This window comes from Pempheris klunzingeri, chromosome 19, assembly GCF_042242105.1.
Source record: "Pempheris klunzingeri isolate RE-2024b chromosome 19, fPemKlu1.hap1, whole genome shotgun sequence".
Taxonomy (NCBI): domain Eukaryota; kingdom Metazoa; phylum Chordata; class Actinopteri; order Acropomatiformes; family Pempheridae; genus Pempheris; species Pempheris klunzingeri.
Genome location: NC_092030.1, coordinates 12,889,214 through 12,911,695, shown reverse-complemented (window position 1 = coordinate 12,911,695; position 22,482 = coordinate 12,889,214). Strand labels below are relative to the sequence as shown.

The 22,482-nt window shown below is 43.2% G+C and overlaps 3 protein-coding genes across 3 annotated transcripts; 2 read left to right on the top strand and 1 right to left on the bottom strand.

The window, feature by feature from the left end:
* Positions 1-5,133: 5,133 nt before the first annotated feature.
* Positions 5,134-6,024, top strand: hcar2 (hydroxycarboxylic acid receptor 2-). Its single transcript, XM_070851046.1, has one exon. It carries the CDS (start codon positions 5,134-5,136, stop codon positions 6,022-6,024), a length of 891 nt encoding a protein of 296 aa, XP_070707147.1.
* A 619-nt stretch (positions 6,025-6,643) lies between these two features.
* LOC139218447 (zinc finger protein 436) lies at positions 6,644-10,342 on the bottom strand. Its single transcript, XM_070849995.1, has 2 exons — positions 10,079-10,342; positions 6,644-9,495 (listed from the first exon to the last, which is right to left on the bottom strand). Exons 1-2 carry the CDS (start codon positions 10,275-10,277, stop codon positions 7,862-7,864), a joined length of 1,833 nt encoding a protein of 610 aa, XP_070706096.1. The 5' UTR covers positions 10,278-10,342; the 3' UTR covers positions 6,644-7,861.
* Positions 10,343-11,537: 1,195 nt separating this feature from the next.
* LOC139218446 (PH and SEC7 domain-containing protein 4-like) lies at positions 11,538-22,482 on the top strand. Its single transcript, XM_070849994.1, has 16 exons — positions 11,538-11,947; positions 13,719-14,409; positions 14,762-14,843; positions 15,039-15,378; positions 15,520-16,563; positions 18,519-18,599; positions 18,687-18,799; positions 18,907-18,965; positions 19,060-19,149; positions 19,242-19,285; positions 19,389-19,561; positions 20,060-20,130; positions 20,259-20,404; positions 20,503-20,647; positions 21,168-21,314; positions 21,397-22,482. The coding sequence occupies exons 2-16, from the start codon at positions 13,888-13,890 to the stop codon at positions 21,679-21,681; spliced, it is 3,342 nt and encodes a 1,113-aa protein (XP_070706095.1). The 5' UTR covers positions 11,538-11,947; positions 13,719-13,887; the 3' UTR covers positions 21,682-22,482.

Here is a 22,482-nt window from a genome sequence, read left to right as displayed (position 1 = left end):
TCTTATCATCGCTTTGGCTAACTAGTGCTGCATCCCCTGTATGTCTATACAGTGGGTTCTTTGCATGGGTCTTATTTTCAGCTCAACAATATTTATCTTCTGAAGAGATTTCTGTTTGAAACTTGGGGATTAACTGTTAGCAACGATGTTAAAAAAAACAAAAAAAAACAAACCCATTTTGTCCCCATAAATGTCCCTCTTTATCAGGATGGCTTTAGAATAAAAATGTAAAAACATTCAGCTATCCACAAGTTTACATGAGAAATATTTAGTTAGTGGGTGGTGGTAGGAAAGAGCAAACATTGTAGTTTTGTAATGGATCTGTATGGTACTGCTGGGATGTCTGCACATAACGTATTGTTGATGTCTGTCTCCCATTTGTTTGATTGTATGTTTCTTGCTGCTCAAACTACATAATGTGTGAGTGAAACTCTTTCCCTCTGCTTTCTGTCGAGAGTAATCAACCTTCAGATGAAAATGTAAAATAATAAATACAACCAAACAAAGCTGACTGGTTGTCTGGTTCCTAGCAATGTGATTCTCATGATTTTGTTGCAGTCTAAATGCCGATATTTAAGTTAAATGAGGTGATTTTGAATCCCTTAAAACCAATCTGTCTGCAAAAACTACTCAAATGTGATAGATTTTTCAATCTGTACATTTTAATTGAAAGTCATATTTCTTGTCCTTTCATGTGAAGACTGCAAGCCTTTAATAATTACACTTTTTTTTTTTTAACAAACTCACACCTCTCATTGGTTTTACTTCTTTTCTGCGTCCACATTTTTGATGTGACTGCTCGGTCGCGTGATGTGTTCATGCGATGTGATCTCATATACAGCCCTGCTGTCTGGGTTTCAGTTAACAGAAAAAACTCAACTCTAAAGATTTCCAGGGAGGTCTGTTCTGCTCAGCTCTGTTATGATTTCCTGTCATAAATTAAGGAAATGTCCCTAGATAGTGAGACTGATCTGATGTAATTCATGCGCCACATTTGCACTTTAGCCTCTGATGTGATTAGCTCTGCTCTGTTTTTAATGGAAACTGGAATTCTAGACAGTTGGTGCAGTGAATCATGGACTCAAAACTCAATCTTGGTAGCTTTGAAGCCCATGAAAACTTGGTTTTAAACTTGTATTTCCCTATAAGATTAAATATTCACGAGCAAGTAAGCAACATTTAATACACATGTTTAGCAAATTGTTATTCACAAAGAGTTTAACAGTCAAAAACTGAGCTGGTGGACTTCATCAGGACTATGTGGGTGTGGTATCTATCTGTCGATCTATCTATCTGGTAATTACTTTAATCTACACCTTCTATATACTGAAGGATGGTCTGTTTATTCTCAAAAATGCAACTTTAGGAAGCTCCAATGATCTCTGAATGGGCCTGTGTGGACAAAGGCAGCTGTGTGCTGCTGTGTGTGTTTCTGCTCTGATGCAGAATTTCACAAACCTGTGAGAATCTCCTACCTTATCGGAGGGAGACACAGATCTCCCGTGGACCTGACACAAATAAAAACAAGCTCGGGGACGGGCCCACGAAGGCAAACAAACCTGGGTCAGGCTTCAGCTGAGTCAAACAACCTGAAACACACAGAACATCACACTGTAATACCACAAATACAGCATGACCTGTAATACAACAAAAAAAAAAGCCAATGAGCCTTTATTGTGACGTGTTTATAGAGTCTAATGTGTTGACTGGTGATGTTAATGATTCTGATCTACACAGCAGTCTTTGCAACCGTCTTATAAAATAGGATTGAAAGGTCAAAGATCAACTGAGAGGTCATTCAAACAACAACACTATCTGCAGATGCCACACACTCAGAGAAACACGCTTAAATACATTCTGTATGTGTGAATCGTGGATGAGGGGATGTGTAGTTCTCAGTGCAGATACGACTCCCTGTTCTGCATGTTGGGTGCAGCACAAACCCACAGACGGACATCGCACCTCGAGATGTGAGCCTCACGTAACATGTTACATATTGTTACACTGAAAGGCATCACGAGTCATTTTCTGGACTGTTGCATCAGTTGTTTACTGCTGATTTTCCGTCAGGCACCATCGGTTTGTTGCATCAGTGCCAATCGGCGTGAATGGATGACGGCTTGCCACAACACGTCCTCAACACAGGGCCGGATCGTGCTCCCGTGAGGCCCCTGGGCATATGTCTGTTGGAGGCCCCCCAAACCCACGAGGTGGAGATTTTTCCATGTTCCAATGGGAGCACACAGCCCTCAGCTTTTTACATCTATCTAATGCAGTTATGTGAGAACAATATCATACGTTTTTAGACGTCTTGAGGGAACCCATGAAAAGAAAAAAAAAAAAAAAGTTAAAAATATAATTGCGGGGACATTCTATAAAGTCCCAACTGATTTTCTCCATAGAGAAAAACGTTAGATCCAAAAATCCATAGTTGGATGTGGCTCCATTTTACTCCAGGCTTCATCAGACATCAGCTTCAAAGATAATCCATTCTATCACTTCTATCACTATTCCTGTTGATATTGCCTTTGTTAATCTTACCTTCTGTATTTTTGTAATGCTATATCAAGAGAATATTCCAAAAATGTCTACAATGAAATTCAGATTACTTAAAGATTTTGCATACAGTTGGCTATAAACAATAACAGTAAATGATAATCATTTAACAGTGCGCTAGTTTGCTAGCAGGGAAAATGGGCAGATGGCTGAGGGACAGCTAGTTATGATAAGTAAAACAACGAATGGCATGCCACAATATGACGCTCTGCAAACTCTCATGTTAAACTGGCTCGTTGGTGTATATTGTATAATGTCACGGCATATTGTATAGTGCCAACCGGTAGCTCAGTTTGCACAGAAGCAATGTTCTCTTTGAGAGGCTTTCATTTTAAGCATGCACAGTAGGTCCAGGTCTTGCGCTGAGGAGCCTTGGGGCCAACACACAATGTAAACACCCAGGGGCCTGGGGGCCACAGCATACGCTTTAAGCTCTGAAGGACCTCACATTGTAGCACCGCCATAGTCGTCTGCTCTTGCGCAGGAACCCTGCCATTGTAGGTGCCATGGGGCCCAGAGGTGCTAGTGGTCAGATCACACCTTAACCCCCCAGGGGCTCAGGGGCCCAAGTGGTCAGTGAACATTTTAAACCCCAAAAGATCTGGAAGCCCTCACATTGGGAGCGCAGAGCAGTCTGGGGACCCTAGTGGTTAGTTCACACTATAAGCGCCCAGAGACCTAATGGTCAGCTTGTGCCGCGCGCACCAAGGACCCTGGTTTACAACTTCCTTTGGTCCATAATTCAGCCTCTCCTCCACACAAATGTGTTTGATATTTCATTGCTTTTTCCTGACCCAACTTACTTTCACACATTTTCCTATCATTCAAGTGATCATCCTTAATGTTTGTTCCACATTTAATTTATTAATTTTTAAAATCCGATGGATGTACTGGGGGTCCATAAACAAGACACCGTGGAATCCAGAGGGAGATCTACAACTTCCACACCCACATCTCAAGGCTGTGATTGGATGATCAGACTGGAGCAGGATCCCTGAAGTGTTGGGTCATCTTCCAAAAGATGTTTTCCATTCATTTTGAAGTAGGGGATCAGTGTTTGCTCACACTGGGACAGACAGACACAAGAGTCACAAGGATTAGGCGGAGAGTGGGGACGCCAGATTGCTACAGTATCCTGCTGAACAGGTGAGTGTCATTTTGGAATAGTAATAGTGACTCTGACCTCCAAAGTCAAATAGAAACACTGCAATTCTACAGAAATGTCTTGCGTCCTCAGAGAGGTCTTTAGTCTTATAGTGGCAATATTCTGCCACTGCAGGCTTTATTAGATAATATGTTCTGCAGGAGATGACGCTCGGGTTGCACATTTACATGTCACCCAGAGATAGTGGAACCATGCTTGTTGATATGGTGAGAACATGTAAGAACACATGGAAACAATTCTGCCCTTTCATAAAGCCACATTCAGTCTTGCAGCCATAAGTGTGTAAAAAGGAAATGAGCTGAGTCACCTTGACACTGTGTACAGACAGTTGAGGGCAAAGCGGATCAGTTCTTAGACAACTTGACATCGATTAAAGGTAAGAGGTCTTCGGTGCCATTTGGATGTTTTGTTTGATGAGTGAGCAGTTTCTTTTTGAGTAAAGAGTATTTAGGGGAAGTACATTCTGTGAAATAAAGGTGTTACATCGATAAGAGTTTAGTTACAGTTCACTTCGTGTCTCGAAATTTCCTTCATGTGACTGCCGAGGATTAAGATTTGTGATTCAGTACCTCCTTTTTAAGAATGTAAATGACAGTATTCAATGACTGGTGCTTTCAGACAGTATTTCATCTGAACTTTGGATAAGACAAAAATCACGAGTTATCTACAGTACATTAATGGTTAAAGAGTCATTTGGCAAAACAGCAAAATAGTAAGTTCTTTAATGATATTACAAGAACCACAGTCAAAGAGGATATTTAATCAAATATCACAAAATCATTATTAAACTAATACCAATAGATGTATATTGTGCAACAGAACAACCAATCATATCACAGCACAACACACAACACTGTTACATTTAGTTCAGCTTCATAGTACCCCAAATATTCAATGCCAATGTATAACACCAATCTTCATCTGTCAGCTTCACATGTACTTAACCGTTGACCGTTAACCGTGGGTCTTGACTCCCAAATTGGGAACCACCACATTGGACTGATTTTTTACCTAGCAGAACCTTTGGTCCCTTAAATTTGTTCTCACAGTCTTGTAGTGTTGACAGCCACTTTCCACTGACATGTCCAAAAACTCTTTTTTAGTCAGATTAAACAGTTTGACTAATGCTGCTTCTACCAAACATGGACCATGGAGTGAAAGGCCCGATCCAAAATAAAAATCCAATCCAATACTAACACAAACACTTCAAGTGCCCTGGTGGCCGAGGGGTCCATGGTTTTGATCATGTACTCCTGAGGCCATTCCCCCTTTCTCTCTCCCTTCATTGACAGTGTCTTTTGTCTCTAACAGTTTTACGTGAGGTGTGTTTGTCTGATCTGTTTTATTTATCTGACAGATCTTTGTTGGTCTGGCTGGTGTCGTCTGACGACTTCGCTCTAATTCCGCCCATCATGGAGGTTTTATACACCAACTCCTCTGTGCTCTATGTCTCTCACCGACCCCTCAACTACACCAGAGACGACAGGACGGTGTATGAGCACTGCAAAAACATGCCCGTTGTTCTTATTTGGTACTTGGGCCTGCAGTTCATTAACATGTTCCTGGGCATTCCTGCCAACTTCATGGTGCTATGGCTCATCCACAAGAACAAGGGCGACTCCTCCACCTCAGACATCTTCATCCTTCATCTTGCGGTTTTAGATATACTCTTTTGTCTCATCCCTCCACTTGAACTCGCCAACATTGTCTTCCTCACCACCAGCAGCACCTGGTACGTCCTGCGCTTCTTCTATGGCATGAAAGACTCCTCGCCTCTCTTCCTCTCCTGTATCTGTCTGGACCGCTACATGGCAGTGGTCCACCCCATCACCTTCACCGAGCTCAAGGACCGCAAACACAGAGCAGTCCTGGCCCTCACAGTCTGGCTGATCACTCTGGCCTATGCAGCTGCAAAATGTGTAGGCAACATTGTCAACTTCGAGAAGGTTTTCACGGCAATGATCCTCGCAGCTTTCGCCTTCATGGTGTTCTGCAACATTGCGATCCTGTGGGCGCTGAGGCAGTCTGGGCCCGGCAGAGACGAGATGCATCCCGTGAAGAAGAGAGCCTTCAAGATGGTGCTTATCATCCTGGCCATCATTGTATTCAACTATTTCCCTCCTGTCGCGCTGTTTCCCTTCCAGCACTACTTCTCTCCTGATGTGTTTCGTTGCTACATTCACTATGTCGCATTTGGCCTGATGGACTTCAGCAGCAGCATTCAGCCTATGCTCTACCTGTCCAAGGAAAAGCTGCCACGCAGCCTCAGCTGCTGCCACAGCAGCGCGACCCCAATCGAATAGGGATTCGTCTATGTTGCATTATTATGTGTTGTGAAAATGTTCATATGAAAATACTGTTGCTGTGAAATATTGGGGAATATAATATGTTCCTGATTGTTCCTGTGGTTTTTATGCTGATTATTAAACTGCTGTTTTGTACAATGGTTCCCAACCTGCAGTCTGGGTCCCCTGAGGATTAAACCAAAAGTTCTTGCTTATTTTGAGGCAGACAGAATATGGACAATTTTTCAGACTAAACAATAAGTGAATTGGAAAACAATATGAAAATACTATAAAAATATATATTAAAATAATGGGAAAAAAAAGAATAAATAAAAACAATGAAAATAATGAGAATTTAGTGCCCATTTGTGTGAAATGCCTCAACAGGCTGAATGCTCCTTATCTCAAGCATCAGAGAATACATGCTGGGAACCACTGCATTTCTCACAATCACTTATATATAGTGTGCTGTATTTGCCTTTCTGGTTGCACCAAATGTGTAAAAAAAGGAAGTCACAGAATGTATTTGTGCTCTTCTTGCACACTGTGTTTCATTTCAAAGAAAATGCACCTATAAAAGCACAAGTGAGACATTCAAAATGTTTTGATCAACTTTTCTTTTTAATTTACACACAAATCACACCTAAGTACGTCCCAATAGATTCCTAGTAGCAGACACTCAGTTTAATATACATTGCTGTGCAGGTATATCAACCAGCTGCCACAACAAACAGTAGCCCTGTCATCATAAACATGGCATTTTGCTCCTGTGTGTGTGCGTCAGTCGTACATCATTCATGGGAAGAAACATGTTTCCTATTGAACAGCCTACAACAAACCCTCTAGAAGCTCGACTTTCTTTGAGATCAGCACGACTTACAAAACATTTAGCAATTTACTAAAGAAGTTGGTCAATCGATGCTGAGTAACATTGTTACACAAATACATTCTTGTCAGTTCAATGGATCAGACTGTAGGTCATACAGTTAAAGCTATATACAGCAATGTATTAATGATCTTCACCTTAAATCGCTGATGTGGCACACATTTCTAACTCTCTGGCTACTACGAAGTCTATAAATTTTAGTTCAAAAGCATCTTCATTCTAGAACAATTATCCTGTTAATTTTGGAATTACCCATGTGGGGATTTTTTCTCTCTCCACAGATCAGGACCAGCTACAAAACAGAAACCTGGACCTTGGATTCAGTATCTTGCTTCAGCAGGGTTGAAACCATCCTGCCAGTCTGGCAGATGTTGAATTCAGTGATTTGTTTTCCCTTAAAACATCTCAAAAACATAACACCAGCATTGTGGTAACATACAGTTAAGTCACATTTAAAGGAACTTCTTCTCTTTTAGGGTCCCATTTGCAGTCTTTAACTCTTAACACTGTGTTGTGAGAGACAATTAAACAATGAATCATATGGTACTGCCAGGTATTTGGACCTACTGGAATCACAGCAAAGATTAGACCTCAGTGTATTGCACTGTACCACAAATGTCACATACAGTGAGCATTAAAGCTCATTCTTGAATCTTGACCATGGGAAGAAAAGTAGTCTTAAACCAAGGTCCACTTACTAGCTTTTACTGAAGCTTTCAACCACAGCACACTGCTTTAGTGGTGATTCAGGCCCTGCGTTAAAAGAAGTCTTGCTTGAGCTATGGATTCAAGAGCTTAAAGGCTTCCCAGGCGCCTAAACACAGCATGACCGTTTGTAATACTCTCCTAATGTAGGCTGCTGCTCTGGAAATAGCTGGTATGTGGACCTTGATTTAAAATTCTTTTGTCAAATCACACACAGCACTCAGTCTCAGGTTTTATATATTACTCATCTCAAAGGATTTGGCTCTAAATTCTGTCCGTGTCTGAAAGTGTCTCAGCAGCTGAAGGTCTGGCCATTTCAGCCTCGCTGGTGCTTCCCTCGCCAACAGCCTTCCGCTCCTTGGCAGCGTGCATCTTCAGGTGCTTTTTCAGGGACGACTGGTCCGTGTATGTCTTCCCACACTGGCTGCAGAGGAAGACCTTCTCTTTGGTGTGGACCAGCTCGTGTCTCTTCAGGTGACCCGACCTGCTGAAACTCTTGCTGCAGTACGAGCAGCTGTACTCTTTCTCCCCTGTGTGAGTCCTCTGGTGCAGCTTAAGGCTGCTGGCCACTGTAAACTTCTTGCCACATTCGTTGCAGCTGTACGGTCTTTCTCCTGTGTGCATCCTCATGTGTATGGTGAGGTGGCCCGCCTGACTGAAGGTCTTCTTGCACAGCTCGCAGCTGTAAGGCCTCTCTCCAGTGTGAATCCTGTAATGTGTTTTGAGGTCACCCAAGCCGTTAAACCTTTTCCCACACTGGGTGCAGCAGTACGGCTTCTCACCAGTGTGAATCCTCTCGTGAATACGCAGGTTGCCTGCGTTGCTGAACATTTTGCCGCACTCCTGGCAGCTGTAAGGCCTCTCCCCAGTGTGAGTCCGCAAGTGCACTTTGAGCTGGTTGTGCTCGTTGAATCGTTTACCGCAGTGCGAGCAGGAATACGGTTTCTCTCCAGTGTGGACGCGTTTGTGTATCCTGAGCTGACTGGGATAGGCGTATGTTTTACTGCAGATGTTGCAGCTATAGGGTCTTTCTCCTGTGTGCGTACGCTTGTGGGATTTGAGGAGGTCGGCCCGGCCAAAGCGTTTACCACAGTAGCTGCAGCTGTGAGCCTTCTCCCCGCTGTGAGTCTTGATGTGGATGTTGAGTGAGGTTGCTCGACTAAAGGTTTTGGGGCAGGTGGGACAGCGCAACAAGTTGTCATGAGTGTCCAAAAACTCATCCGCGGGAGCGGCGGGTGCATGGTTTTGCTCATGCGTCACCACTTCAGCCAGCTTGCTCGCTCCCTCGGGATCAACTTCTGACTCTGGTAAATATTCCAACGCATGCTTCAACTGCTGCTTAGAGAAACATTTGTCATTGTCACCATACTGCAACACCCCATTCTGCTCCTCTTCCTCTTTCTTAATGAACTGTCCGTCCTGCATGTAACTATCAGAAACAATGGTGACTTTAACTTCACCGTCAGTGCTTCTGGAGTCTTGCTCAAGGCCTCTAGATGGCAGCAGAGGTGCATATGCATCTTGACCATCAAAATTGACCTCTGTGCTCTCATCTTTTATCGGCCTCATTGTTAGATTGAGAAGGGATGAAGGCTGGGACAGGTCAATAGCACCACTTTCATCTAGGCCAGGCTCCGTCTTTACAGGTATCAAGCTTTGGGTGGAGATAGCTGCCTCTGCCGTGTCCACACACGGCCCCTCTACCATATGATCAGCCTGCAATGAAAAGGAAGGGGAGGATATGCTCTCCCTCATCTTGTCTTTCTGCTTCCTCCTGAGGCTCTTCTTGTCGCTGCTGCGTATGGACATCTTGAAGATGCCCTGGGTGGAGCTGATGGGACAACTGTTCCATTCTGAGGTCGAACACTTTTCTTCAGTGGCATCTTGCTCATGAATATCTAAAAATTCAAGGAAATAGTCATGAATAAAACAGTACAAACTACACATTGAATGCATTTCGAACAAGGGGATATCAGAGATTATTTATTGCTAAGTGTAAAAATGCTTGAATTTTATATCTAACTCTGGGATGATGGGCTGGCACATACAATATTAGCTGCAATTGCAGTAATCAGGTAAGTGCACAGTCTTTCATCTCAGCTATCTGGAAATCAGAGACAGAAAATTTTAAATTCATGCAAGCATTGCAACATTTTGGGGGGAGTCAAACACTGTGATTTGGACAGGGTATTGTTTTAATAATCCTCAGGCCTGTTTCCCACCTCATAAACGTCTGCACAGCCCTGTAACAATGTACTGCATGCTGCATTGTTTACACCTTCTGCTGCTGTATCGCAACCTTTTATTGATGTCCGGGGTAACACACATCACACACATCACACACATCACACACATCACACACACACGTGCAATCTGCTGACAGCGCAGGCAATGCTTGCACAAAAGGTCAGTGGCTCCATGAAGCTACACTGTCCGCTGTCGTGACACCCTCCATTGCTGAGCGGCTGTAGACATCCATACCTCTGGCAGCAGACTCCGTGCTCTTCTGTGCTAACAACAGCCGCTTCAGGCCCTCGTTTTCAGACTCGATCCTCTGTATTGTGCCCTGGTACTCGGACAGGGTCCGGTCCACCGAGTCCAGGATGTCGCTCACAGTCGCTTTAAAGATCTCATTCAGAGAGGACTCCAGGAAGATTTTCAGATCATTCGACTTGGCCATGTTAGACCGGGCGGCTGCGGATGTAGACAACTCCCCAGATGGTTTGTGAACGGTTGAAAAGTATCTGTAAAAAAAAAAAAAAGTGGGTGTGTGCGGCTCTGCTGCCGTGTGCGGAACAAACAAAGCAGAGACAGTCGCAGGAAAGTGACGACGAGAAGAAGCTGGTTTTTGTTTTTCTGACGGCTCACAGGTCTGTAGCGCCCCTTGGCGGCGCGGAGTAGAATAGCTGTATTAGCCTAGCCAACTTTATTGTGGTGCTACTTACCCAAATAACCGCGGTGGTAAAAGGTGTTTAAAAACAAGAAGAAAACGACAGGAGCACTACTAGGTCACTACTAATAACACTATTACCTGTCTTACTAAATCAGCCACTAGCTAGAAACTAACTCACTACAGCTGCAAGGATGCTCACATAAATGCTAGGTAATGCTAATACTTGAATACCAACGGACATCTTTATGCTAATCATGCTAATGACTCAACATGCAATGTGTACCAAGGTAACATAAATAATGAAGCTAATAACGCTATGCTAATCATGCTAGTAATGCTAATCACACAGAAAAAAAACGATGAAAGTGACTCATTTCAACGTTACTACTACCATAACTATTACTAATTTTGCTACCATTTTACTACCATTACTTTAACTAACCAAGTTACTGGCTAATTTGCTAGTTGGTATGCTGCTGCATCTTTGCAAGCGTGCAAATCATTTTGATGAAAATGCAACTAGCTAAAAAAAAATGCTGACTTTGCTTCTGACTCATAATGAATAAAGAGAATTAATCACTGTCAGCAGTGCAAATACTTTAAAGCAAATAACATGAAAAATGAACAAGAAGATGACTGTGCAGTGTTTTAGTTTTGTTCTTATAGGGACACTGTAATAAACCTCCTGTCTATGTTAAACAGGCTTTTCTACTCACAGCCAGACAAGCTTGTAACCCTGTAGAAAGAATCACAGTTATTTCCACTGCAGCTAATGACTTGTACACACTGGATCTGGATACCTTCTGGTTTTACCACATCATTCTTGGTATGTTTGCAGGAATGAAGCTACTCCTCCCACCTGACATGTGTGTGTGTGTGTGCTTGGATGCCTTCGGGCTAGTGGGTGTGGGCCAAGGCCGCTCAGGTGTCTCTGAGCTCTTGAGTCATCTGCCAATCACAATGTGTCTTTTCTTCCTCTTTCACTCTACAGCTTTCTCCTTCTATCCCTCTAAATTCTACCCTACCCCCCCCTGCACGTATCTACCGGGACACAGACTGGACAGAGGGAGTCAGCAGTCTGATCTTGATCTATCCAAACTGGACAGGAAGCATGAGGAAGAAAGAGAAGGACCCGGTCCAGAAGAGGACTTGTGACTTGCATGCATCGTTATGCGACACCACAGACTAAAACACTGCTTGGCTTAAAGAGAGCGGATGTGAGCTGTGTTTGTTGTGCGCAACAGGTTCAGCCATAATCAACTGAGAGCTATTTGTATGCTGGTGTGTGTGTGTGTGTGTGTGTGTGTGGGGGTGAGTATGTCTGTGAAGACACAGCTCTTTGACAGTGGTATAAACCCAGTATAACACAGTGGTGTGTCTCTCCCTCCCACAAGACTAAACCTAAAACCTCACAAGCTGGCTGATCATATGATGCTGCTTTAAAGCGCCTGAAGGGGGTAAGTCATGCTTCAAAAGATTCCTCCTAATGAGATTTTCTAGTTCTTTGAGGTTTGAAACTGTTCAAATTTATGCCATGTTCACTGGTGCTAATGAGGCAGTGTTTATCCTCTTTAGACATATTCTATTATTATACATGTTCATATTTATACATCTTTTCTCGGATTTCACTTCACACTGTGTTCCTCTTTTTATTTTTTTTCATATTTGTACTTCTCCTTTAGTATTATATCAACTACCCTCTAACGCCTGTGATGTGCTGTGTAAACCTTCCGTGCATTGTCATCAGCTTCTGGTATTCTCCACTTTAGGGCACACTGCAGTTTGTCTGAGAAATATCACGTCTGGCTGAAAGTCTCGTGATTTACTGTTGTTTTCTCTTTGATGAGGGTGAAAAAGTGTTTCTCTCTGTCAGCATGTCTTGTACAGTTATCATAATCAACAATGCTGCTAGAGATAACACCACACGCCGAAGATTATCAGTGTTAAAAGAAGAGCAGTTGGAGATTGCAGTCAGTACTCTATAATTGTAGAAATATTAGAATGGTCCAAATTATTTTGAAATTTTGTTCAACTAACCTTTAAAGCAGCATTGCCTGTCTTGAGGTTCATAAGTGAGAATCAGTTTAATTAAGTTTTAGTCTCGCCACATTTTTAGTTCCAAACACAGTCTGATCCACTCATGATTCTCTTTCTAAATCTAAATGTTAACTCTCATACTGTAGCTCTTGCTGCACCCTGACAGGAACTGAAAAGTGAGCACCCACGCAGGAAATGTGGTCAAGGTCTGTCCCGGATGTTGGTTGCGTGACATGAAAAGACAAGACGAGAGGAATAGAGAAAAAAAAAAATAGAGAGAAATGAGGAGAAAGTGGGCAGAAAATAAGAAGACATGAGGTGTGATAATTGCGTGCTTCAGACACGGATGACATTCTGTTGTTGATGATATGTTGCTGGCCTTGGTGTTGTTAGAAGAGATGCCCTTGGTTTGTGTTGACAACATGCAGTTCACGTTCAAGGTTTTGTCCCTCGCAGAGTCACATTGCAGCGTGGCGATAAAACGATAAACACGGGACGCAGGCTGTTAAACTGCACACCAGAAACAACCCCTTAACCCCACCCTCTACCTCTCTCTTAATCCGCACTGTACACCTCTTTCTGTCTTGCTCACTTGCTCGGCTGATTCTCTGAATCTGTGGTCAGGAAGTGCAAACATGCTTTTGTCACCTTGCACTAAAACCTACTGCACTGCACATCTGCAATGCCACACACTAGGAAGTTTAAAAACGATGACAAATGAGCAGCATGAACTGGATCCAAACTGGATTTTGTTGAAATGTTAGTGGTGAGTATTTTTGTGCTATCAAGGCTGTAATTTATTTTTGCTTTTTGGTTTTGTTTTTGCTTGGAACGTCATGTGTAATTTAAAATGCTGTTTTACATTGACGCTTTCTCACAGATGAACAGAAAAGAAATACAGAGCCACTAGAAAGACTTCACTATTTTACTACAACCAAATTTAGTAGAGTCTTATGAATGGCTTATTTGTCTACTAATTCATCAGATATTCCTCCTGGAGGAAAAGTTTCTTTTATGAAACGTGGTATTTAAATAGATCCTGAAGAGTGAGTTTCACACAACAACTTTACTATTGTTTTTTCTTTTTTTATAATGCTGCCAAAATTCGAGGGAAGAATTTCCCTACATTGCTTCATATGGGGGTGTGGCGAAGTATTTTTGAACATTAATGGTTTTTTTCTCTTGTCACAGATCTGTGAATGGCGCAATTGGACGTTTTATCATGCTTCAGGATTTCACATTCATGGAACTTAACAAAATGATCATCCTTCACACGGCAGAGGAGGACATTTTGTAGCAAGACAGCATTTAAAGCTGCAACATCCTTCACCAACAACAGAACTGATTGAGATACAAGCTAATGGAGGAGGAAAACGTGTGCTCCTCTCTGGCAGATGTTACAGATTCAGTCCTACAGCAGCCTCAACAAGACTCATGGACCACTGTAGACCACCAGTACATCAATGGAGACCAGCAGGCCATTGTGTGGGGCGAGACAGAGGTGCAGATACACCAGGCACACGCGACAGATCAACTTAATGTTTCCCCAAAAACAAGGCGAGAGGCTCCTGAGGAGGCAGAACAGTGGGAGCAAATAATGTGGCCGATGCACCCCATGGCCTGTACCAGCGCCCCTCTTTCCTTTGCCACAGTGCAGTGGGACATGCTTGACCCCTCTGCAGAGACGCCCTCACTCTTAACTGACAGCAGCTTAGCCAATGAGCTCGGGTCTGACGACAGCCTAGATGCCACTTCCCCCGTCACTCCACAATCTCAAGACGGTGAAGCTGAGCCTTTCACTCAGGAGTTGAGAGAGGAAGAAGATGAGTTTGATTCACAGCTTCTGAACTTCGATCTAGAGCTGACAGGAAGTAGCTCAGAGGTATGTATGGTACACGATGAGATGCCAAATGAGATATGTGATATTGTCATGTTGCCATTATTTAGAATTTGGGGTATTTCTGTTTTATTTTTATTCGCTGTACACCTTCATATACAGTTTCCTGTATCATTCACCCTTCACTTCACTGAGCAGTGACTTGCCTCACCACCTCTTTATCTCTTCATCTGTTGAGAGACGTGTTTGGGTTACTGCAGTAGGTTGAGGAGAGGTGGGAGGAATAGAGTGGACATAATGTTAGTCAGATGAGGCTCACGCAATGAGCCCACTGGCAATCACAAGCGTTCTAACACAGCTCGTGTTCATGATCGATGGCCTGTGTTGCAATTTCCAGCCATGTGATGCTGGTGATGTGCAAGAGCCACCGAAACAGGAAAAGGAAGATTCGACACATGAGCTGTTAAACAGTAATAACGGTACGTATTACTTGGAGCCACATCTTTAATTATGTGCTAAATAGCATTTATTTTTCCATTTGTTACTCAGTTTGTGAAAACAAGTTCATGATTCTCAGTTTCTGGTGTTTGTGTATTTCTTGTGGCCTGCTCATTTTTATTAGAGCGGACTCCTGCAAAACTGTGATGATAACCATCCTCTAAAAAATCTTTCAGAAATCCCCCCGAGGACAGACTCAGAGGAAGAGGAGGGACACTCAGCAGCCTCAGATCCCGCTGAAACTGGGGACCTAATCGACAGTCTTGAAGAAACTGAAGGCTCAGAGGATGATGTGGACAGTTTTGTGGATTTAAAACTAGAAGAGGAACAGGAGGAGCCCAGCGTTCTGCTGACTGGACGGGGAGACTCGGAGGAAGAGCACACTTCAGCTAATGGTGTTGAGACTGAGGAAGTGAATGAGGAGGGAGGCGAGGTAGAAGAGGAGCTGAGTGTGACAAGTGTGTCCTGTACTGAAGAAAGTAAAGAGGCCAAAGCTGTCGGTAGTTTGACTGATGTGTAAGTATCATAAACTTAACTTTAGAAAGGGGAGCAGGAAGTGTGTATTAACAGTTAATCCTGTCATTATATTAATCTTGTCAAGGTATGATGTGCTATTATAACATGAGCTGTATTGCACATTTTGTCCACACTTTGTAGGGAGGTTCCTGCAGAGCCACGACAAACTGATGATACTGGACCAACTGTAAACCCAGATAAGCTAGCTGATGTGCAACAGTTAGAGCTTTTGGAGGAAAGGCTGCACTCAGGGACCGAAGAGGACGTAGAGATACTACAGCGGTTACATGAAGATCCCACAGGACCGACTGAAGAGCCAGAGATGTGCAGGCATGTAGATCCGTGCGTGGACCCTAAACAGTCAGAGGCTGCGGATGGCAACGGAGAACCATTGATACAGGTGGCAGATGATGCAGAAAGGGCAGAAAACTCAAAAGAAATACCAGAGCTGGCTGCAAATCTAGAGGAGACAAGCTGCTTACAGCATCAAGATTGTGACCAAATGACCTCACACAGCATGGATCTGTCCCTACAGTCTGAGCAGCCTAAAACGACAGATGAGCCAGAGCACATCCAAGCAGAGGTGTCACATCAAGCAGAGGAGAAACACTCGGAAGACTCGGATGAGTTAGGACAGTCGCAACATCTGGAGCAGTCACCGCAGATGGAATCAACAGAAGAATCAACCCAAAACTCTGAAAACGCAGACCGACCAGAGGAGGCTACTCTGTCAGAGCAGACAGTTTGCACCGAAGCTGAAGACCCTCGAGTGGCAGAGCAGGAAGAACAGACGGAGCCATCGGGGCAGAATGAGCAGCCACTGCAAACGGCCGACTTGCCTCAGCCAGCGCTCTGTGAGCAGCCCGTGCAACTGGAGAAGACGGATGAGTCGGAGATAAGAGAGCAGCTGTTTCCTGAGACTGAGGCCACACAGCAGACAGCAGAGTTCAGCCAGGTGGACGAACAGGCTGAGACGTCACATCAGGCCGAAGAGGTAGGAGGTAGTGAGGAAGGATCTGTACAAATAGTTGTCGCAAACGGAGAGCAACCCAAGCCCCCTGAGACAGCAGTGCCTCATATGAACGGAGGTGAGGCGGACAGAGAGATGGCCCGCCGCCTCGCTGAACAGCTGTATAAGTTGGATGGGATTCACCGTGTGGACGTAGTGAAGCACTTGGACAAAGAGTAAGCACATAGTATATGTTTATATTTTTTATATCTTCATAACTGCAGGGTGATGGTGTTATGAGCGCTGCATTGAAAACCACAACTGGCCACTGGAGCACCCAGGTGTAGATCACTGGCAGGTGGCTGTGCTCCTGTGCAATCACATAACATTAAGACGAGACACTCGAGACAAACACGTTGCTTTTCATGCACAATTTTGAGACTTTGGGCAGTTTTGCCTCCTTTAGAACGTCTTCTTCTTAAGACAAGAGGAAGGAAGATGTCCAAAATACACATGTAAGTGTTTATTATATACAGGACGTTTTCTCCACTGCAGTTAGACACACCAAACTCTCCAGTTTTATTCCTATTTATAGGAATTGTTTTTACAAATGATGTAGTTAAAATGTCATTCATAGCCTGATTTATATAACATTTTATTCCTAAATACATGGTAACATTTTTTCATTTAGTGATAAAAAAAAAAGATTCCCTCTATAAAGACCTTTTGCTCTAAAATGTTAACACAATGAAACGAGAACTTTAAACCTGGCTTCATCCAACGTTCATGATTTCTGTTTTGGAAATGTGTGCAGATTAGCACATCATTTGTATATTTAACGCTCAATTTCAAAAAACTTACTGAGGAAGTTACATGCTAATATCCATGAGTTTTTTTTTTACTCTGTTCACCTGTAGTGTCTCCACTTAATGAATGACATAAATTCAAGAACGCCAGGCCCAACAACTTTCACAAAAAACAATCTGCACACCCTCATTGTCTTCTATAATGTTTCCCAGTCTTGGTCCTGGAAGTCCACTGCCCTTCTCCAACACACCTGGTGGAAATGATGAGCTCATCATCAAGCTCTGCAGGAGCCTCACCCACCTGACTGGTGTGTTGGAGCACATCTGATTCTAAAACATCCAGGACCAGGATTGGGAAACACTGGTCTCCAATATAATTCACAAAGCACTGACAAAAACATTGTGCATTTCAGGGATTTGTCGAGCCATTTCATAGAAAATCTGAAGTCATCACAAGTTATACAGTGCATGTGTCTCACTTTTCACACTTCACAGCCAACCTCAGTAACCAGAGGAGGAATACCATGCCTCAGCTGTGCAACAAAAGATGTTTGGCTTCTAGATAAACCAGGTGTAACATTTGTTTTAACTTTAGCTTTGACAAGACATTTTATACAGCACATTCACCTCCTCAAAGATTGAGAAAAGCCCACGAGAACTGTGCAATTTATTCCACACAAACACCCTCCAATTTATTCAGTCCACATAACATTTAAAGGGCACGCAGATTTTACGCAGATTTTACACATTAAGACCAGGGCTGCTCAGCCGGTGGAAACAGTTGTGTAATATCTCCTGTGGCTTTGTATGAGTCTAAGAAAATAACACTGGTGATATCAAGGGTATATCAGCCACCAATAAATAACAATGTGTATGTTACAAACCGGGGGCATCGGGATTGAAAGACATGGAGAGTCTAATGAAAGGTGGCACTGACAAGTGTTGGATCCAGTGTTTTTGGAGTTCGACCCAAATTCTGAACTAAATATCAGAGTATCTAAATCTCTGCCGCCTGTCTGTTTATAGAATTGCAATACTAGAGTAGAGTAATTTAACTTTGACAAGCAGTATTTTACCACGTCTCTTGCGTTATGGCTAACATGATATATATATTCAGCTGAAATATAATCCTTTCCTGGTCACAGTTAACCGATTTTTTTCTGACTGTTGAGTTGAGTGGAAATGAACACTGAGTTCCTCTAGTATGCTTGGCCATCATATTCAAGAAGTCGATTTCTTGTTCATTATCCATTCTTCCAGTTTAGGTTAAATGCCATATTGAAGCGCCAATAATCCCCCCCCAAAGTATTGTTCCATTCTTAATATCAATGTGTTGATATTGTTTTTGTTTCTAATAAATAAAGTGGTATTTTGTTTCTGTTTAGTAATGACTTCAGTCGTGCTGTTGGGGAGGAATACCTCAAGTTCTTCGACTTCACCGGACAATCCCTGGATCATGCCCTGAGGTGAGAATTACAGAGGCAGAGCATGGACTGATATCTGTCAGAAAACGGCCCCATAAAGCGCTCATCCCTCTGTCTTCTCCCTCTTAGGTCTTTCCTGAAAGTGGTGGTGCTGATAGGAGAGACCCAGGAGAGAGAGCGCGTGCTGCAGCATTTCGCCTGCCGCTTCCACGAGTGCAACCCCGACTCCTTCTCCTCCTCAGGTGAGCCTCAGTCATGCTTTACTGGATATTTCTGCTTTTCTGCTCAAAGATTCAGCGTCACATACGACAGACGTGTCATTTTCCCTCTTTTTTTTTTCTATCCTCAGGTTCTGTGCTGGCTCTTACATGTGCTTTGATGCTCCTCAACACCGACTTGCATGGACAGGTGGGGAACGTTTATGGCTGTGAAAGTTTTGTTTTGACATAGCACCATGTTACCAGGTATTTAGTCAATCAAATGCTTTGTGTTTTGTTTACAGAATGTAGGAAAATCCATGTCCTCTTCTAAGTTTGTGTCCAACCTGGATAGGATGGATGAAGGAGAAAACTTCAGCAAGGATCTCTTGAAAGTAATACTGCCACTGACCCCTGATCATCTGAGCAAAGTCAAATCCTTGCTGGTGAAAGTTATTGAACCTTTTCCCCTCCATCTACATTGCAGAGTCTTTACAATTCCATAAGAAGTGAGCCGCTGGAGTGGGCTGTGTAAGTGGATACAGTAAATACTCCATGATCTCTTCTTCTCCGTCGCTGATTTTTCCACATATGCAGTATGATTTCAACCGTAATCTGTCTTTGTGTGTCAAAGTGATGAGGAGGAGCTGAAGGGCACTGTGTTGGCTGATGAAGATGCAGAGGAGGATGCGCCGCTGCGTTCGAAATCCAACCCCTTCCAGGATGTTCCTCACGACAAAAAGGCCTCCGTGGTCAAAGAGGGATTCCTCCAGAGAAAACTCCATGCTGACATCGACGGCAAACGCAGTGAGCGACACGCAAACATACATTTCACCTATGTCTGTCTAATTTATTTTGCCTAGGATAGGATTTAAAGGCACAATCCGTGATTTGGTAATCCGACATTAGGAAGTCTTTAGTTAGCGCAACATAACATTTTATAGAATTGCAGTACTAGAAACTAAGGGTTTCTGATGTTTGACCATGCTATGGTGTCCTGTTGCAGAGAATAAGGGCAACTGGCAATTATACAAAATATCAAGAATGTATCATCATGAAACGGTTGTGATTTTACAGGCCTTTTCATTTTAAATGTTAAATGTTGGTGATTAGGACACTTCGTTCTAGTAAGCGAAATTATTTTTATAACACTAAAAAACATTAATTCTGATTCCCCAGGAGACAAAACTCTCAAAAAATCTCTAAACGAGAGTTCAAATGAGATGTGGGAGTGGTGTAGTGAGATTTAATGTTTCATACAAATGATTTTTACATTCCTGTCTGCTGAATGTTTCTGTGTGGCAGCTCCTTGGGGAAAGAGAGGCTGGAAGACTTTCTACGGAGTGCTGAAGGGAATGGTGCTTTACTTACAGAAGGTCAGTAACTCAGCTCTGGGTCTTTCAGCATTATCCAGTATGAATCTCAATAGTACACACAGCCATTAATAAAAAGAGGTCATGATTATGAATACTTCTCTGTAATTTCCCCTCTTTGTGTGTGTCAGAATGATTACAGGGGGGATCAGCCAGCTAATGAGGAGGTGGTCAGCGTGCATCACTCTCTGGCCGAGAAGGCGGCCGACTACACCAAGAAGCCGCACGTCTTCCGTTTGCAGACGGCCGACTGGAGGGTTTTCCTCTTTCAGGCCTCGTAAGTCAGTCAGTCAGAGTGTGAGTGGATTGTGGAGTGTGTGTGCACGCCTAAGAGTCCACCAGTCGACGTGAAAGCCCCGTTTGTTTTCCTCTCAGATCCAAGGTGGAGATGAATTCATGGATCAGCCGCATTAACCTGATTTCGGCCCTTCACTCCTCGCCTCCGTTCCCGGCTGCTGTGGGCTCTCAGAGGAGGTTCTGCAGGCCGATCCTTCCCGCTTCGCAGTCTGCTCACACTCAGGTACACAACTGTACTTCTCCTTCCTAGTGACACTGATTTCTTCACAATTACAAGTAATTTTTTATGCATGAATGGGTTTTTCAGTATTTTCACGTCACTTACCTTATCGCTTAGTTACTTTACCTGAACAGTGGCCACTATAAAACTAGCTACTAGCTATTCATCCATTTACGTAGCAATAGGGAGCTAAACTGGCCATACCAGGACAAATAAGGCTGTAGCAACAAAACCGCTGAATGTACTGACTTGAGCAAGAGTGCATTTAATTGCTCATGAATTTAACGTTTGATTTGCTAAAGAACGCCTTATTCAAAAGCTCAAAATCAAACCGTCATTACATGTGAAATTAAGAAAGAAAAAGTCTTTACATGCAGTTTTATTGAAACTTTGATAGCAGCCAACACAGTGCTGAAATGAATCATATAAGGGTGATACTTTCTGCCCACTGTGTTTGTTCCTCAGCAGGATTTTCATCAAATGGATTTGCATGAAATCTGTCCCTTTGTTCCACTCTGTGCAGGAACGTCAGCTACAGTCTCATGCCAGAATGCTGGAGTCCTTCAAGGTGGACCTGTCGGGCCTGCAGCAAAACCCACCAGAGGGCAAAAAGGCCAAAGCCAAGGAGCTGGAGGAGCATCGGGTCAGAGCGGAGTACCTGCAGCACGAGGTAGCTGAAGTTTTATGACGGAAAGAGTGTGTAGACAAGTGTCAAAAGACCCATGAGTGACCTTCTTGTTCAAATCCTGCAGATGTGTCGCTATGAGAACTACATCCAGGTGCTGGAGGCCTGGAAGAGCGTGGAGAAGACGGGCGGCAGCGTGTTGACCATCACGGACCTGAACCTGTTTGATAAAGCTGTGTGTGCAGACTCGGGGGAGGAAGCAGAGGAGGAAGACGGGCTGAAAAAGTCTCACTCCAGCCCCTCTCTGGAGCTGGAGCTGAATCCCCCATTGGTGGCCAAAGTCAGACGCAACATCTCAGAAAGACGGACTTATCGCAAGATCATCATTCCTCGATGGAACAAAGAGGCCTGAAACGTGTTTCACTCAGAGAACTTTGCCAGTTCGTGGCAGCTTGAAAAATCAGATTTACACTTTTATGTCGTGAGCTGATGAGACTTTAGTTTGAAGAAGCGCTGAGCAGAGCAGCAGAGAAACACCAAAGTCACATCTGAAATCTGCCTCAGCCAGTTACTGTTTTGTTTTTAGAGTTTTTCTGCATTTTTATCTTGTGCACTTTTATAAAAATAAACCTCAGGGACTCCCTAACCCTCAGTCTCTCTCAGCATAGAAGGGAGGGGGCCTGATTTATTTGTTGAGTGACTCAAAATGCCTGGACCTAATTTATTTAGTTTTGTTGTGTTTAGTTTGGTCTGCCTTAGAGCTCAAAATAGCACACGTGTACTTTCATTTGGTATTTTAGTTGTGCTGTGCTACACCACTAGAGGGTGGTGTAGCACAGCACAACCTGGAGTGAATGCTGGTGACACAGTGCGCTCAGTTTGTTTCAAACTTGTGTTTTTAAAGAATCCTTATTGCACTTTTATTGTTTTATTATTGTGTATGAAATATTGATTTGTTTTCTGTGAGTATTCATGAAGTATGTGTTACATTTTTTTTTTTTTTCCAAATGAAGGGCTCATTTTCAAAATGTGTGGGGTTTTTTTCTCATTGAAGGAAAAATAAAATGTTACTTCTCATTCAGTTTGACTGGGAGTATTGATGAATATTAACAGGTTTGGTTTGAGGGACTGTAATTCAGTTTGATTTAGATACAATAAGTACTAGTAATTCACAGGCTCACAGTGAAATGAAGGATGCAGAAGCTGAATTTCT